General features: G+C 43.6%; 2 protein-coding genes across 2 annotated transcripts in view; one reads left to right on the top strand and one right to left on the bottom strand.

The window, feature by feature from the left end:
• LOC5567180 (cytoplasmic dynein 2 heavy chain 1) lies at positions 1-13763 on the top strand. Its single transcript, XM_021853486.1, has 14 exons — positions 1-102; positions 170-668; positions 726-856; positions 921-1153; positions 1209-1308; positions 1360-1885; positions 1945-3454; positions 3510-3592; positions 3650-8043; positions 8105-11812; positions 11869-12140; positions 12204-12407; positions 12462-12965; positions 13027-13763. Exons 1-14 carry the CDS (start codon positions 66-68, stop codon positions 13330-13332), a joined length of 12507 nt encoding a protein of 4168 aa, XP_021709178.1. The 5' UTR covers positions 1-65; the 3' UTR covers positions 13333-13763.
• LOC5567179 (polyribonucleotide nucleotidyltransferase 1, mitochondrial) overlaps positions 13373-17684 on the bottom strand; it is a 16014-nt gene continuing 11702 nt past the window's right edge. The window contains exons 2-4 of the mRNA XM_001651558.2: positions 16098-17655; positions 15404-15844; positions 13373-13696 (exon numbers count right to left, since the gene is read on the bottom strand). Coding sequence (XP_001651608.1) covers positions 13493-13696; positions 15404-15844; positions 16098-17655 — 2203 coding nt within the window. The 3' untranslated portion in view covers positions 13373-13492. The remainder of the gene's footprint in view (positions 13697-15403; positions 15845-16097; positions 17656-17684) is intronic.

A 17684-nucleotide genomic window follows, 5' to 3' on the forward strand; every position in this document is an offset into this window, starting at 1 on the left:
CTGCTTACTAGATGACTTGAATTTGTGTAAAAATGTGAGTTTTTTTTAATTCTAACATCTTAAAAATGACGAATAGGCAAAAGTTTATACATGACACAGCAGGTAAGATCATTTTTCATTGGTGTAGTATGAAATTTCAAGCTAAACCGATGCATTTCTTGTTGTACAGTTGAATTTTTCAATGCCTCCGCGGCGGAAAATGTGGAGGTTATCAAAGACTTTCTGGAAAACGATGATGTCACAATCCTGGCGGCCGTGTCCATTGACGGCGAAGTCCTGTTCCAGAACGCTGTACCCGTCGACGAACATTACAGCCTGTTGTTTTACAAAATTCCGAACCTGGACTATCACAGTCAAAGTACGCAACCGAAAATCGGTATGCTCACCCTAGAGGGTGGTCTAGCCAAGTCCATCTACAACTCGCTGCAACGGGTTTTCTCACCGTACATTCTGAAGAAATCCGAATACTCGACTGAGGTCAAGACGATCCTCCAGAATCTACACTCCAATCTGGGTCTATCGCTTGGACTGACTGAATCCGGAATCCTATCCATACAAGACGAGATCAACTTTTGGCAACAGAAAACACGCACCCTACCAACCAAGGCGGACCGCGAAGCGGCCAAGTCGTTTGCAGCGATTCTGCAGAAAATAAATGAAAATATGAAGTAAACGATCGCCGACATTTAGCTGGACAAATCATGACACTTTCACATTGCTTCTAGGGAAGGTACAGAGAACAGTCTACATCATTTGGACGAATTCATTGACGTGTGTCAGTCACATCTGGATGAAATATGGAGACTCCCTAACCACTATCCACAGAATCGCATGTGCAGCATCTTCGATTTAATCTGTAACTCCTTCATCGGTATATGTTACATACTTAGATGACTACAGTTATCTATACTTCTCCCCAGCATCACACGTGGTCAGCACGTGCACCGAGCATCTCACCGAACTAGAAGTTTGGGACGCGGGTTCAATCTATTTGGACGAAGCTATCAACCACGTTAGGGAAACGTTGGAATCGTGGTATCAAACATTTGACAGCTTGACGAGACTTTTTTGGCCGAATTACGAACTCCATGCGTGGATCGGAGAACCGTACAGCTCGAAACAGTTGAACAAATTCCGTACGAGGTTCAATGAGGTTAGTTGAATTGCTTAGCTGTACATTACACCTTTAGAGTATTAAAATTTCTTAGATACTAGAGATCAAGAACTCCAAGGACTTGCTGTACGCCCTGTTCTTCGACAACGATGAATACTTTCTTCACGTTAGCGATATTGCGGAACCTTTCAAAGGTATGTAGAACATGTTTTCCGATCAAATTTCAATCTTTCAACCTGTTGCAGAAATCAATATCTACGACTTGACTCCACTTGGTAACAAACGCTGGGAAGTGGCGAAATCCCGCATGGAATCTTCTTTTGCGAAGGTCGACGAAAACGTGGTAACTATCCTAAAGCAGAAGATCTACGAAAGCATTGGTAATCCACGGCAGGCGATCCACGTCTTCAATCGATACAAGGATATCTTCAATCGTCCGTACATAATGAAAGCCTTAACTGTTGAACGTGAACAACTATTCCAAAGTATCCCCATGATTATACGTGAACTGCGAGAGATGCTTACGACGGCCAACTACACCGAAGATGAAGTAACGCCGATTGTTTCCGAAACACGTTGGTATCGAGTGGTAGAACAACAAATCATTCAGCTGGAGGCTGTGGCTTCGAAGGTGTTAACAGATCGGGAGGGATTCAACGAGACGTTGAAGAAAATTTCCAACTTTAAAGAAGAAATTCAGGCGATGATCCGGACAAACTTTGAAACCTGGACCGAGAACTCAATGAGTGCGATACGCGAAGGAGAGTTAAGGTAGGTTTCAATCCTTATACTTAATATTTTAAGAATCCTCTATTTAATCCTGAAAACAGCCTTCGCGAAAACCAACCAGTGGTGATCTTCGACAAAACAGAGCGGCAACTAATGAAAGTCACATTTGGTCCGAAGATCGTCACCTTCTGCGACGAAGCTCGACACCTGCAGAACCTCGGACTTAAGCTTAATCCCGAAATCCAGAAGAGCATCTCCCATTCTATGAAATTCATTTCGTACGCTCGGCGACTGCAGCAGATTGCGACGTTCCACAACACCATCGGTGATCGGATGATTCCCTGTCAACGCCCGATCATGCTCAAGAATGCTATGGAGTTTGCAAACTTGGTCAAAAGCGAGTCCGTATCATGGAACGACGAAGATTCAGTCGAACGATACATCAATAGTTTGCAAGACGCTGTCAAACGACTATCTAAGGATAACAATCAGCTTACGGGGTACCACGAACAGGCTAAGAAATCTGTCCTCAAGCTTATGGAAACGGATCTCATCCGACAAAGTAATATTTGGAAGGACGAGATGCGAAATTTGCGTGAAATTATATTCAATCTGGAGCGACAAGGTTACACGAACCTAAACCCGTTCAAACTACATTGGGACCACCAATTGTACAAAGTTCTCGAATATCAGTACGTTGCTGGCTTATTGGACGTGCATCAAAAACTGCCGGATATTCACGTGGATTTGGTCTTTCGGCAACAGCAGATACAATTTCGTCCTACATTGGAAGAGGTCAAGTCCAAATACTACTCCCAGCTGCGTCGATTCATAGAGAAACCTCTAAGTTTTAAAGGCCTCTCGGAACAAAGTCCGAATATATTCAAAGTGATGATCGAAAGAAACGCTCAACACTTCTCAGTGCTGTACGAAAAGGCAGATATTGTGTTCCGAGAACTAATCGAATTCCGGGATAGTTGGCTTCCATGGGTGTCACTTGGAATGGCTGATATGGAGCAACTGTGTACAGTACATTGTACAAATTGGCAACATTGGGATAACAACTTCCGTGCCTGTAAAAAGTTCAGTCAGCAGATAGCTCGTATTCAAACATCTGAGAAGGAAATCGATTGTTTGATTGTTAACTATGCTCCACTTTGCTCAGATATTGACGCCATCAGTCGTCGGTATTGGGAAGCTCTGGCAAACAGTTTGAGAACTTCTATCTTGGATAATATCTCCGTACTTCAGGAATATCTAGCCTACTCGTTCCAAGTGCTGCAAAATATTCCTCAAGATGAACTAGGGATATCCGAATCCAGTGCAAAGTACGAGAAAATTGTGAGTGATCTACCGAAAATGACCGAAATGATCAAGTCTCTGCAAGGTAAGGACGGATGTCTAGCGGGATGGTGTAAAGAGCGAGTATCCGCTTTGAACGGTATCCAGACGCAATGGAACCAGCTGCAGCCTCTGATTGAGAATCATCAGACATTGCTGCAAGGTCGTCTGGATATTATCAAGGAGAACATCTTGCGGCAGATCAATGAGCTGAACGATGAAGCGGAGAAATTCTCCATTCGATGGGAGTCTACAATACGGGATTTAGAAGTAGGACTAGAATTATGTAATGTGACTACACATAAATAACATTGATGTTTTCTAGACCAACGATAACGCAGATATGAGCTTATTCCGTGAACGTCAAGGTCAGTGGAAGAGTATCATTGCCAAACGAGAGACATTACAGTAAGTTCATAATGTTTTAAAGATCTACGAAGCAAATCAAACGTATTATTATTTTAGGAAACAAACGGAGAAGTTCAACATCAAGGTTCCAGAGGATTTCAACGCCATATTCGCCAAGCTGGAGTCGGAAATCATAGAACAAGGCAAAAATTGGGAGATTTTCAACAACTTCCTGAATGACTATGATACCATCGCGAACGAAGAATGGACCATCTACCGACGCAGACCACACATTCTCACTGAGTTCTTATCCAAGTGGGAGAAACCACTCGACCAACCACCAAATGTTGCAAGTTCGCGAATACTATCCACCGTAGAGAGATACAAAACAATTCAACCGCAGCTTATCTCCCTGCAATCGGAAGCTCTCATCGAAAAACACTGGGCTAAAATTTGTCAGATGTTGAAAATAGACTCGAAAACCCAACATGATCTTTGCCTTGGGGATGTCCTCGCAGTCAGTGACAATCTTCTACAGCAGACTACGGAAATTCAATCCATAGTACGCCAGGCAGCCTCCGAACACGTCATACGACAGGCCATCGTTGAACTCGAACAGTGGAGTGCTACTGCCATGCTGAAACTGGTTCAACACACAGATTCTAAAGGATCAACGGTCTCTCTGATCAAGGACTACACGGAAACGCTAAACAAAATCGGTGACAATCAGTTTCTTCTTCAGTCAGCCAAGAACTCGGCGTCTTTTGAATCGTTTTCTGATCAAGCAGACATTTGGGAAGAAAAGCTTAACAATCTAGATTACATTATCACACACCTGAACCAGATTCAGAAAAAGTGGATATATCTGGAACCAATCTTCGGAGTTGGCACGCTGAAACGAGAGGAAGCCGTGTTCAAGAGCATCGATAAAAACTTCCGGTACATAATGAAAGAGATCGCAGACGACCCTAGAGTCGTATCGGTTAACAAGATCAACAACGTAGTCTCCATCATTGAGACACTGCAGAACCAAATATCTCGTTGCCAAAATGCACTGAGCTCATACATAACATCCAAACGTAATGCCTTCTCAAGGTTCTACTTTTTGTCCGACGATGATCTGTTGGAAATTCTAGGCCAATCATCAAAAGAAGCCATCATTCAGAAACACATTCGCAAGTTATTTCCTGGAATCTACAAACTAATCATTGAAGAGCAAAGCTTGCGTATTTTAGGTTTCTGTAGCGAAGAAGGTGACGAATTACGATTGACAAGTCCCATAGCAATCACCGCGATTGTTGAAGATTGGTTAAATACTTTTGTCTTGGAGATAAAATCAACTCTGAAACATCTAATTAAGCAATGCCTCCAGGTGGATACGTACGACGAAGGCGTTGTACGTGAGTTTCCTATGCAAGTAATTTGCTTGGTCAATTCGATCAATTTTACTCGTCGAGTGGAGAAGGCCATATCTGGCATGCAGCTCAGCGACCTTAAGCGACATATCCAGAACGAGATCGCCAAGTTTTCAACGCTTCTTCACCACAATACAGATTCACTTACACAAATTAAACTTAGATCATTACTGATCGACCTAGTTTATCAATCCACAACTGTGGATTATTTGAGTAATCACAATGTAACGAATCTGCAAGATTGGTATTGGCTTCAGCAACTTAAATTCTACCAAGAACGTAACGGAAATGTTATCGTCAAAATGGTTTATGCAGAGTTTGAATATTCATACGAATTTCTCGGAAATTACAACAAACTAGTTTACACATCACTTGCTCACAATTGCTACCTCACCCTAACCCAAGCGATGCAACTTGGGTTAGGTGGAAATCCTTTTGGACCTGCGGGAACTGGTAAGACCGAATGCGTCAAATCTCTAGGTGCAATGCTCGGTAGACTGGTATTGGTATTCAACTGCGACGAAAACATTGACACGGCTGCCATGGCCTTGATCCTATCTGGCCTCGCCAGGTGTGGAGCGTGGGGTTGTTTCGATGAGTTCAATCGTCTACAGGAAGCTACCTTATCAGCAATATCCATGTTGATTCAACCACTCCAGATTGCCCTCAAAGACCAACAACAAGAGGTGCAATTGAGCAACGAAACCGTTCCTTTGAATCATCATTGTTGCGTGTTTGTTACGCTGAACCCAGCGGGAGAGGAATACGGTGGTCGTCAGCAGCTGCCGCTCAACTTACAGGCCCTATTTCGTCCAATCGCCATGCAAGCTCCGAGACCACAGCAAATAGCACGAGTAACGCTTTTTGTAGAAGGATTCAAAAACGCGGATCGCATCGGTGATCAAATCGTAGAACTGTTTGAGCTTGCTAAGAAGATGCTCTCTAAACAACGTCACTACGATTGGGGTCTTCGAGAGCTGAAAGCGATCCTTTCGGCATGCGGATCTGCGCTCAAAGTTTCCGGAGGCGAACTGTCTTATGATCAAGAAGCTGGTTTAGCAGTCAACGTGATCCGGTCGAACACTATGTCCCGGCTTACCCTTTCGGACTGCAAACGTTTCGACATTTTACTATCCAACGTTTTTCCGAACATTCAACTCGCTGACAGTCAAAATGAAGACTTGAGATCGAAGGTCTTGGAAGCTTTCACTATCCTCGGATATCAGCCCAACAATCGACAAGTTGAAAAATGTCTTGAACTAGCGGCACAACTGCAGAAACGAATGGGAGTCGTGGTCATTGGAGCTCCTCGGTCCGGTAAATCTACCATTATTTCGATTTTGAAGGAAGCGCTCCTTGCACAAGGCAAAACAATCAGGACGCACATCATCTCACCAAAGTCTATGAGCCGAATTCAGCTACTTGGAAAGCTCGACCCCGATACTCGTCAATGGACCGATGGTGTGTTGACTTCAACGGCTGTAGCCGTCAACGCTGAACCTCGATCTGTCATATCCTGGATTATCTGCGACGGAGACATTGACCCGGAGTGGATCGAAGCGCTTAACTCTGTTCTGGACGACAATCGTCTGCTTACGTTACCATCCGGATGGAGAATTCAGTTTGGGAGCAATGTCAACTTCCTGTTTGAGACACATGATCTGTCAACGGCATCGCCAGCAACAATCTCCAGGATGGGAATCATCAATTTGAACGCGGAAGACCTACCGTACCAGTTGATCGTTAACGCATGGCTAGCGAAGCATGCCGAAGGCGATGTTCTGAAGTCATTTATAGAGGAGCATTTCTATCGGGCGATTGATTGGGTTGATGATCAGAAACAACGTCCATCAGGATTTTCAATGATCAGTTTGGCTGAAGCTGGACTGGTAGCAATCGACAGTGCGAAGTCTACCGAACAGTTTTGTGCTAACCTTCTATGTGGACTGTGTGGAGTACTAAACTTGGATGATAAGAACAAGCTTTCGAATCAGGTATATTCGTGGGCAGATGTAACAATAACTGACAGCTCCGTGGCTGAATATCATTATTACAACTCGTTTCGAGATATGATCGAGTTGTATAGTACGGATGAGATTACCGGAGCGTATATTAGCGAAAACGTATATATCAATGTTTTGGTGAAGACACCTTTGATGAAGCTCAGCGGTGAGCTTTTGAAATGTGTTCTCCAATCCAAGGAACGTCAAGTGGCATTACTTGTGGGCCCTAGCGGAAATGGAAAGAGTATCCTGTTACAAACCATTGTCAGCGAGTTCAACGGATATCAATTAGTAACTGTTAACTGTAGTGCTCAGCTAACAACATCTAGCATTTTGAACACTTTGAAGCAAAACTCACTGGTCATAACCACTGTCAAGGGCAAGGAATACCGACCCAAATTTTCTCGAATAATTCTTTACTTCAAAAATATTGACTTGTGCTGCGTTGATTCCTGGGGTACATGTGAAGTAGTCGAACTTCTCCTTCAGCTCATCAACCGCAACGGGTTCTACTCAGATTCACTTGAATGGATAAGCGTGTCTGGGATTCAAATATGTGCGTCCATTTCCAACCTAACCAAGTCCCAGGTGTCACCAAGATTCCTATCCATTTGTCATCTAATACAAATAGGTTATCCCAGCAATTCCGACATGGAGAGCATAATGAAAAGTATGATTCTGCCCATTTACAATCAGCTAGGCAGATCGATCAAATTGAAACTGAACGACTTGGCACGAGCGATCATGAACGTGTACTTTGAGATTCAAGCTCAGTTCAACCGAGGCGCAACGGTACACTACCGATTTACTCCCAAGATGATCGAACGTTGGGTTAGTGGTGTGCTGTACTATCCGGAGGAGCATTTTAGTCAAGCGGTAAGGTATGAATGCGATCGCATATTTCGTGACCGTCTCGTAACCGATGATGACCGGCAAGCTTTTGACGAGATCGTGCGGAATAACTTCCGAACATTGTTCGATATGGACAGCAAGAGCGTTTTCATTCCTAAGGAAGGTCAACAAATTTCTGAATTACAACTAGTGGACAAGCAATATCTGTTGGACACCGTCAACCAGGTCATCTCATTGTGCAGTAAGTAATGCAATTTTTCTAATTCAAAATTCATTAAACTTAATACTTTCTTTATTTCTAGACTCGGAAGTAATCTGTGTAGACATTCCGATGTCGGAAACTTTCCTGGACACAGTTTCCGCAATGGTTCGAGTGCTATCGAGGCCTCAAGCAAATCTTGTACTTTGCGGAAGAATTGGTTCCTGTCGTCTAGAGGCTCTTTACGTTGCGTCCAGCATGTTAAACATTAAAGTGGCCTTCCCACAAACTACCAAAAACTACACGATCAACGACTTCAATAACGATATAAAAATCGTAATGCAAAACTGCGCCATCGAGAACGAGCCAGTCGTTTTCTACATCGATCATGCAGTTATTGACTATCTGGAAGATGTAATGAAGACTTGCGAAGCCATTCTCGAAGGAGCTGATATGTCGGACTTCTTCGGCGACGATTTGGAGAACTTGGCGAACCCATTGAAAGCCCAAGCAGCTTTGGAATCATTCCAACTGTCCCTCTCGGCTTATTTTTTGCAACGTCTGAGCAATAATTTTCATTTGGTGATTCTCCTGGAATATTCCTCACCAAAGCTTAAGGAATTATTCGAAAATTACTCTTCGTTGTACCAGAAGTCGGAAATGGTTTGGATTCTGGATAAAAAAATAACCCCCGTCGACAGTCTAACTCGATATCTTGGAGAAATTAGCAAAACAAGTATAGATTCGCAACAAATGCCCGTACCCGTATTTTTCAATGATCTGGTTGACAGTAACATCTGCCAATGGTCTCGATCTCCGAAGCGAAGCATTCAGCTGGTTAGAACGTATCGACACGTTTACGAGAGCGAGAAGACCGATAAGGAACGCTACAAATTCAAGATCCAGATTGGGGTCGATAAACTGTCGGAAACTCACAAAGTGGTTGAAAAACTTAAACTAGAAGCTCAAGAAAAGCAGGCTGCATTAGCAGAGAAGCGAAAACTGGCTAACACCTCTTTGGAGATGATTTCTTCAACTATGCGAGGTGCCAACGATCAAAAAACTGAATTGCTGGAACTACAGCGAAAGACTAGAGAGAGCAGCGTTAAGCTTATGGAGCGAAAGAAGGTCATAGAAGAAGAGCTTAGTCAAGTTGAGCCAATACTACGGGAAGCTAGTGCTGCGGTAGGTCAAATCAAAACAGAAGCTTTGTCGGAGATTCGATCCTTGCGAGCTCCTCCGGAAACAGTACGGGACATACTAGAGGGTGTTCTACGCCTAATGGGCATACGAGATACCTCGTGGAACAGCATGAAGACATTTTTGGCTAAGCGTGGTGTTAAAGAAGATATTCGCTCATTAGATCCAGTGAGGATCAACCCGGAAAACTGCCAGGCAGTAGAGAAATTACTGCAAGCAAAAGCGGAGTCGTATGATCAGAAGAATGCCAAACGAGCATCTGCAGCGGCAGCTCCTCTGGCAGCTTGGGTTATTGCCAATGTGAAATACTCGAAGGTGATCCAGAGCATAAAACCGTTAGAGCGAGAACAGAACGAGCTGAAGGAAAATTTAGAGAAAGCCGAGAGGGAAATGAAATCTCTGTCCAGTGGGTTAGATAACGTAAATGACAAGGTTAAAGAGCTATCTGAACAGTTGAACGTCTATACACAGGAGGCAGCGATGCTTGAGATTAAGCTGGAAGAAGCAAAACACACTTTGCATTGTGCAGAAGTGTTGGTACAGAGTTTAAGTTCGGAGTACATTAGCTGGAGTAAGGAATTAGAAGAGCTGAATGAAACAATCACTCATATGGATAGGCGTAGCTTCATGACAGCTTATTGCATCACTCACCTCTCTGATCTGTCGTTGGAGGATAGGAAAAACACTTTGGCGAAAATATCCGAGTTGATCAAAGAACAACCTTTCATTCTCGATGATCTCGTAACCAACCAAGACAAGATTATTTGGGAAAGTATGGGCCTTACTGCTGACCAACAATACCAAGAAAATGCCATTATGCTCAATAAATTTCTACTGCTGCCTTTCGGAACGACACCCGTTCCTTTGCTGATAGATCCAACTGAGCTAGGCCAAAAGTGGCTAACGAACTACTTGAATCTTTCGACTCGAACGTATGAATTGACAAACCAATCTGCTGATCGTTTCAGTTACATACTCGAGTTGGCTATTCGCTTCGGTAAAATTCTCATAATCCGTAACGTTAATGCAATCGAGACTCCTCTACTCTCACTTGTCTTCACCCGTATCCACAGCCGCTTCAACAAGCGAATGGTTCAAATTGGCAATAAGCTGATCGATTTACACGACGACTTCAAACTTATCCTGGTAACTCAGAACGATAAACTCAATCTAGGACCTGAGCTGCAAGCCAACTTCATGAATCTTATGTTTACTACAACGGTTTCTGGACTTTCAGATGTCCTTAAGTTTAAATGGGTTCTGGCCAAGGACCCAGAAATAGAGAAAAAACGAGTTGAGCTACTTCAGGAAGAAGGTCGGCTGACGAAAGAGAAGCGTAGTCTTCAAGATCGTCTCCTGCAGGAGCTGTCCTCGTCGCAAGGCGACATCCTGAAGAACGAACCTCTTCTGAACACCTTGAATAGCATCAAGGCTAGCGCAAGCTCAATCGAGCAATCATTGACTGAGTTCGTTGGCATACGTGATCAACTGATGGAACACTACAACCGCAGACGAGAATTCTGCAGCATGGCCTCTCGGTTCTATATGGGCATTAGACGTTTCTACAACATTAACGTATCCAAGTTCACCGCAATCTTTTTAAATGTTATCGAAAATGAGAAACATTCTACAACTGAAGAACTATATAAAGTCTTGGTGCGAAGAATATTTTCACTTTTGAGTCGTAGCATCCCTAAAGATGAACAAATGATTCTAGGATTGAACATCTGCAAGCAGGCCTTTCCTCAGCTGTTGCCGGAGAAAGAGTGGGAATCTTTTGTTTTCAATTTTACAAACGCAGATCAAATCTCGGATCACCAGATTCCATCCTGGATTAAGCAGGAATGCGTTCCAAAAGTATTGTCTATGAAGCAACAACATCCTGAGTTGTATTCGAAGCTAAATCTTGAGAATGTCAACGTTTGGCAGAAGTATATAGAAGACGATGATGCCAGCGTCCCTGTTGGAGTTACCGATTTCCAAGCTATAATGGTAGCTCAAGTACTAAGGCCTGACTTGTTGATTCGAACAATAACTCGATCAGTTCAGAATATTCTTGGCCTGAAGACATTGTACACGACACGACCTTCCATCAAGTTGCTGTCAGAGGAAAGCTCAGCCGACGAACCCCTTCTGCTAATTACGTCGTCCGGTATTGATCCTTCGGAAGAGGTTCGAGAGTTCGCCAAACAGACGATCGGGTTGTCCAAATACGCAGAGCTGGCCATCAGCAAAGGTCATGAAATCGATGCCATGAAACTGATCAAGGAAGCTGCCACTGGCGGAGGATGGGTGTGCGTGAAGAACATTCACACCGTTCCACAGTGGCTTCGTCATCTGGATGAGGCATTAAAGTCGATGAACCCGGTAGAAGACTTCAAACTATGGTTAACATCGGAAACGGACAGAAACTTGTACGAGATTTTCATCAAGAAGTGCAACAAGGTACTCTACGAACCTCCGAAGGGGTTGAAATACAAGATGAAAATGTTGCTGGACCAGCATGTTGGAACTGTGACCAAGAAGCGGGACTACAAATCGATCAAGATGTACGTTGGATTGTTCATGCTGCATTCGATCATTCAAGAGCGGCGATCGTACATTCCACAAGGTGAGTTGCTATGAGTCTAGTTTATGTGTATCTCAATCATATTATTTGTTCCTCAGGCTGGAGCAAATGGTACGACTTTTCCGATTCTGATCTTCGAACTTCGATGCAACTGATCAAGTACACCGAAGGATCAAACACACTGAAGATTGCCTGGCCGTTGATACAAGGCCTATGCGAGAAGGTTGGCTACGGAGGAAGGATTGACAACGACAGCGATTTCGAGAAGTTGGAGTATCTTCTGCGGGAAATGTTCGACGAGAAAATCATGGCAAGTCGTTGGCAACCGATGTTCATGAACATTAATTTTCCGAATTCCAACCATTTGGATGTAAGTCATTTGAGTTGGTACCATATGAGATTCCTGGATCATAAAAATTACCTTCATTTTTAGGACTATGTCAAAGCGGTTGATCAACTCCCAGATTCAGATACGCCCAATATGTACGGGATACCGATATCAACGAATGCCTCAAGAGATGTGATCTTCTGTAGAAATACGTTGAAGGAGCTTAGACAAAAATACTTCAGTGGTGGCAGTAACCAGAATTACGAGAAGCGCGTCAAACCCATTATAAATTTGTGGGGAAAACTTATGGTAATTTCAGAATATCCTATCAATGCACATATATGAGCTGCGAAGCATTTTCAGAGTGGAACAATTGCGAGCCGCTTGGACACAGTGATCGAGCGCAACAAGAATAGCCAAGATGCATGGATGATCTTTGTACTGTCAGAGTTGGCGATCGTGCGAAGTCTCTACGACTTGATCAACGCTACGCTTCAGATGCTCAAGAACTCTATGAAGGAACTAGCAACCATCTCAGCGAAGGATCGTACCATGCTCATTACCATCTGTGACAACCAGGTTCCTCTGCAATGGCGTCGAATCTGGAGCGGTCCAAAGACGGTAATCGAGTATCTGAAAGCGATTGGATTCAAAACTCGGGAAACGGAGCAATTGTACAACAAGATCGTTGAGGAGGCTCGTGTTCAAGAGATCAACTTTAAAAATTTGTTTAGCGTTGATGCTTTCCTGACGACCATGAAGATGATCAAGTCCGAAGAATTGGGCGTGTCGACAACGAAGTTGAAGTTAGTGGCTTACTTTGACGATCGCAAACGAGAGAAGTCAATCACGATAGGTCCTTTGCTGGTGAGATATATCCTCAGAAATTGCTCGCCAATATTATTTTTTAAATTATCTTGTTTCTTAGATTGACGGAGGTAACCTGAACAATGGTAAGCTGGCGATTCAACAAGGTTCGCAGCAGCTCGCTGGGTCGTGCTACACTGGCAATTTCTTTCTGGATTATATTGAGTCAGAGGAGGTTGCGAATGGTCAATCCAGCAACAGACCTGGAAGCGTGAGTTCACGGGTGGATCAATTTGAAATCCCGTTGTACAATAATATCTCCCGAGACGCCCTAATATGCCAGATAGCGATCGAGATCAGTCCCGGTCTAAGCAGGGTTCAACTAGTAACAGCAGGCCTTGCCTTGATTGTGCCGGAAACTTATTAGACGATAAGGAGAATTTCTTTCAACACTGAAAATCAAGTAGTTTGAGTTACTAGTTACGTTTAATCACACGGAATTATTTACACAGTTTACATCCGATTGGCAATTCAAGCCATAGATGAACACACCTTGGTACATATAAGGGGCACTATTGCAAATAAAGCTAGGATTTCCCTTCGGAAGTATCGGACGTACCGTTGGAACTACTTGAAGAAGCACTTCGATCTAGATTTCGGATCATACCTGTGGCAGGGCCTTGGAGAACTTTCCTCGAGAGACGCATGAATCCGGATACCGGATCTCGGCCAAAGTACTTGACCTGAATTTCGGAACCAACTTCCAGTCCCAGTGCGGAAGGGTGAGCAATCTGCAACGAGGAATTGGACCCAGAATCAGTAACTGAACATTTGTATTTCTGTGTAGATCGTAAGTAATTGAATAGCCAAACCCGTTCTCTTTTCTCAAGCTATTTTCACGGCAATCTATCATTGCATTGCACTGGCTATCCGAGCAACTCTCTAACTAAAATGGAAATAATTGCAGGCTGAACAGTTTGCGCAAAAATTCTTTTTTCGATATATCGTAGGGGTTTTTTCGCATGTTATGTCTCACATTTCCCTTGAAACACATAGTGAAGGATTAGGAATTCATTCAAAGTTAAGGCTATTTTAATTTTGATTAAAAAATAAACCGTTTTTTAACATAAGTACACCGCTCTTGCTAAATTCTGAAGTCACCATCGAAAAACTAAAAAAATACTAATTGTGATCAGCTCTAAGAAATAGTTGAGCAAGTGTACGCAACATACATTTATTCAACGAGACTTTTCGAGTTCGATCATTACGACGAGTGCTGTAAAAATCGAGTTTAGCAACTAGTACAACATATTTTTGCAATTTCGTAAGAGACCATTTGAGAGTATCGGAAATCATATAAATATGTTCACCGTAATTTTGTAATTTCTAAAAATTGTTATGTACAAATTTATTGCGCAACTAAAAACAGTTATGTAATAATAAAGCGTGGCGTAATGGGTCAATACGCAACTGAAATTAGTTGCGTCATAACTCATACACTACTACATACATACATACACTACTAAATTCAGTGCAGGAAAGTATGTCGTTTCATGACAGATTGGCATGATGAAAAGGAGCTTTTTACGATGAGAAAGTGCAAAAAATATTTATTCTTTGAATTTAGCGATTTTCTAAAATATCTCCTACGATTTCGATGTAATGGCAAGAAAAGACAATGCCAACATATTTTCTTGTACAAAAAAAAGTTTCCGATCGATGGATCTTTCCTCAAGTTGAGTGAACAATGAGGATATCATTTGGAGTGAAACAATTTGGTGGCCATCTTGGATTTTACGCCATCTTGGTTTCAAGCAGAAGAATGAATGTATGTCATCTTTGCTTCAAATGGAAGCTAAATGCTGCTAAAATTACTCCATTCCAAACAAATTTCTTCAGAAATTCCTTTGGAACGCCGTACAGGAATACAGCTAAGACTTCCTCTGGGGATCCCTTAGTGTTTTCTTTTTGGATTCTGATCAGGATAGCTTCGAAAATCTTCTAATTTAAAATTGTCTTCATCAATTCCTGTAGATTCCTATTAAGATTTCTCAAAAAAAAAAAATATACGAATAAACATGCATGAATTGCGTCGCAGACTTCGCCGTATACACCACCGTTAAGTATTCTTATAGGAAATTCTCCAGGCATTCTATCAAAAAATCATCTAGCGATTTCGTAAATTATTCCTCCAAAAAGACATGTTAGGATTCTAGCAAGGATAATCTCTTGACACCATGCTAGGAATGTTCTCTAAAATTTCTTCTGAAATTTCTTGGCAGAATTCATGGGGGAATTTTATTATTCTTCTTCATGCCATTACGTCCTCACTGGGTCAGCTCATGCTTCTTTGCATTGTGTTCTAAGAACACTTCCACAGTTACTAACTGAAGGATATCCTACTTGAGTTCCAAATACCCACAAATTTTCCCAGTGCAGAACAACATGCTTTCGCTTTAGTTAGTCTTATGACGTCGCTAGCTCCCATCAGCACTTACCTTCCGTTGATCCAACTGCGAGTTGTGCAACAGCGCCGGCGGCATCGACGGGTACAGCGTCACCATCACTCCGGTATCCTTTAGTTCCACAATCTTGGCCGTATAGATGGCACCGAACTCCAGATCCGGAATCTTCTCCACCTTCATCAAACTTTCCAGGTATTCTTTAGCTTCGTGCATGGCCGCCTCCGAAGGGGCAAATATCCGAAACGTGTGTTCGTCTTCCTGGTTCAACTGAACACCCGTCTCCAGGTACAACCGCCGAATGTTGATTCCCCCGGGACCAACCAGCTTGGAGCGTTGGTGCGGCTCAATCTGCAGCTGATCCGTCACTGGCCAGCAGTCTTTCTTCAACGTCCGCGCGCTGGCAATCGTTTCGTCCATGATGTCTAGTATCCGGAAGCGAGCTTCCATTGCCTTCTGCAGAGATTCCATTACGACCTGAAAGAAGTATTGTGCGATTCAAAGGTTTATTTTTAGAAATAACGAGAACAGAAAGGTATGTGATGTGTACAATAAAATTGTATAAAACAGGAATGAGGGTTTATGCCTACACTTGTTGTGAGGAACCATCCATAGTTTGTTTTATAATTACATAAATGTAACGTTGCCAACAAACTCCATAGCTTGGGCTTTTGCAAAGGACCCTCAAAATTGACATTGTACAATTTAACCTAAAAACTATTTGCTTTACCTTCAACGGAATTCCCGGCACCTTAATATCCGCCTGGATCGCCGTCATGCCCCTTCGCGTCCCCGCAACCTTCATGTCCATATCGCCCATATAGTCCTCGATACCCAGCAGATCTGTCAGTATCCTATAGTCCTGCAAATGTTTCGTATCGTTGTTCTCATACTTGGTAACCAGTCCGATTGCCACACCGGCTGCTGCTTCCTGTACCGGGATGCCAGCATCCATCAGTGCCATTGATCCAGCGCAAACCGTCGCCATCGAACTAGACCCGTTCGATTCGAGCACTTCCGCTGTGAGCCGAATTGTAAACGGATGTTCGTGAGGAATAATGGGGACTAGACCCTTCTCGGCCAGTGCTCCATGGCCGATTTCTCTTCTGCCCACGGGACCAATCTTTCCCGTTTCTCCTGTGGCATATGGTGGGAACTCGTAATGCAGGAAGAAATTCTTCGATTTCACGCCCATATCGAGGGACGTTATTGGGTCTAGTTTTAAAGCACTTTCGTGTGAATCTAACGCCACGGTGGCAAAGACCTGCGTTTGGCCGCGCTGAAACAGCGCCGAACCATGCAACGGTTTGTGTAGATTCACACCACAGGAAATCTTCCGTAAATCGTCCAACTGCCGCCCATCGCATCGACGATTTTCTTCAAAAATCATCTCTCGAAACACGGTTTTGCTAAATCGGTTGAAACAATCCGTAATTAAAGCTGGATCCACATTCGGGTAACTCGACCAAACCTTATCGATTGTATCAGTTCTCGAATTCGTTACAGCCTGATCCCGGCTTAGCTTATCGTGAGCGAAATCCCTGAAAATCTCTCGCAGTCTCATCTCGGCCATTGTCCTGACAGCAGCTTCAATCTCTTCCGCTGCCTGTGGTAACGGATCCAATGTCCTTTTCGGTTTTCCAAAAGACTTTTGCAACTTCTCAATCCCGTTGATGATCAACTGAGCTTCCTTAGTTCCCTTCTTGATCGCCATCCGAAGTTCGTTTTCGTTCACCACATTTCCTCTTCCTTCCAGCATGACCACCAGATTCTGCTTTGCCGCCGTCACAACCAAATCCAGCGACGACAACTGAAGCTCTTTCCTCGTCGGATTAATGATAATTTCGTTGTCCACCAAGCCAACCCTCACGGCTCCAATCGGTCCATTCCAAGGGATATCGCTCAAAGCCAGCGCTGCACTGGCCGCATTGATGGCTTGCACATCCGGCAAGTTACTCGAATCGATGGCCAACATGTTACACACCAGCTGGGTATCGCTCCGGTATTCGGCCGGGAACATCGGCCTTATCGAGCGGTCCACCAATCGTGCCGCAAGTATTTCCTTCTCCGAAGGACCTAGTTCTCTCCTCAGGAAGTTGGTGGGAATCCTTCCGGCGGCTGCCGCCTTCTGTCTATAATCCACCACCAACGGTAGAAATGAATTATTGCCGCCGGAAGGCTTCGGTTTGGCCACTGCTGTCACCATCACAGCCGTATCGCCTACGCTGACCACGGAACAACCGTCAGCGAATCGAGCATACTTGCCCGAGGAAATGCGAATCACGCGGCTGAAATGGATTAAAATATTAAAACCATG

The sequence above is a fragment of the Aedes aegypti genome, chromosome 3, assembly GCF_002204515.2.
Source record: "Aedes aegypti strain LVP_AGWG chromosome 3, AaegL5.0 Primary Assembly, whole genome shotgun sequence".
Classification (NCBI taxonomy): domain Eukaryota; kingdom Metazoa; phylum Arthropoda; class Insecta; order Diptera; family Culicidae; genus Aedes; species Aedes aegypti.

Bases quoted from the DNA above. Each gene is read 5' to 3' on its own strand.
- LOC5567180 (XM_021853486.1), top strand. From the start codon at position 66: ATGACGAATAGGCAAAAGTTTATACATGACACAGCAG. The intron at 1,309-1,359 runs GTATGTAGAACA...AACCTGTTGCAG, and splicing joins TATTGCGGAACCTTTCAAAG to AAATCAATATCTACGACTTG. The intron at 3,593-3,649 runs GTAAGTTCATAA...TTATTATTTTAG, and splicing joins GCCAAACGAGAGACATTACA to GAAACAAACGGAGAAGTTCA.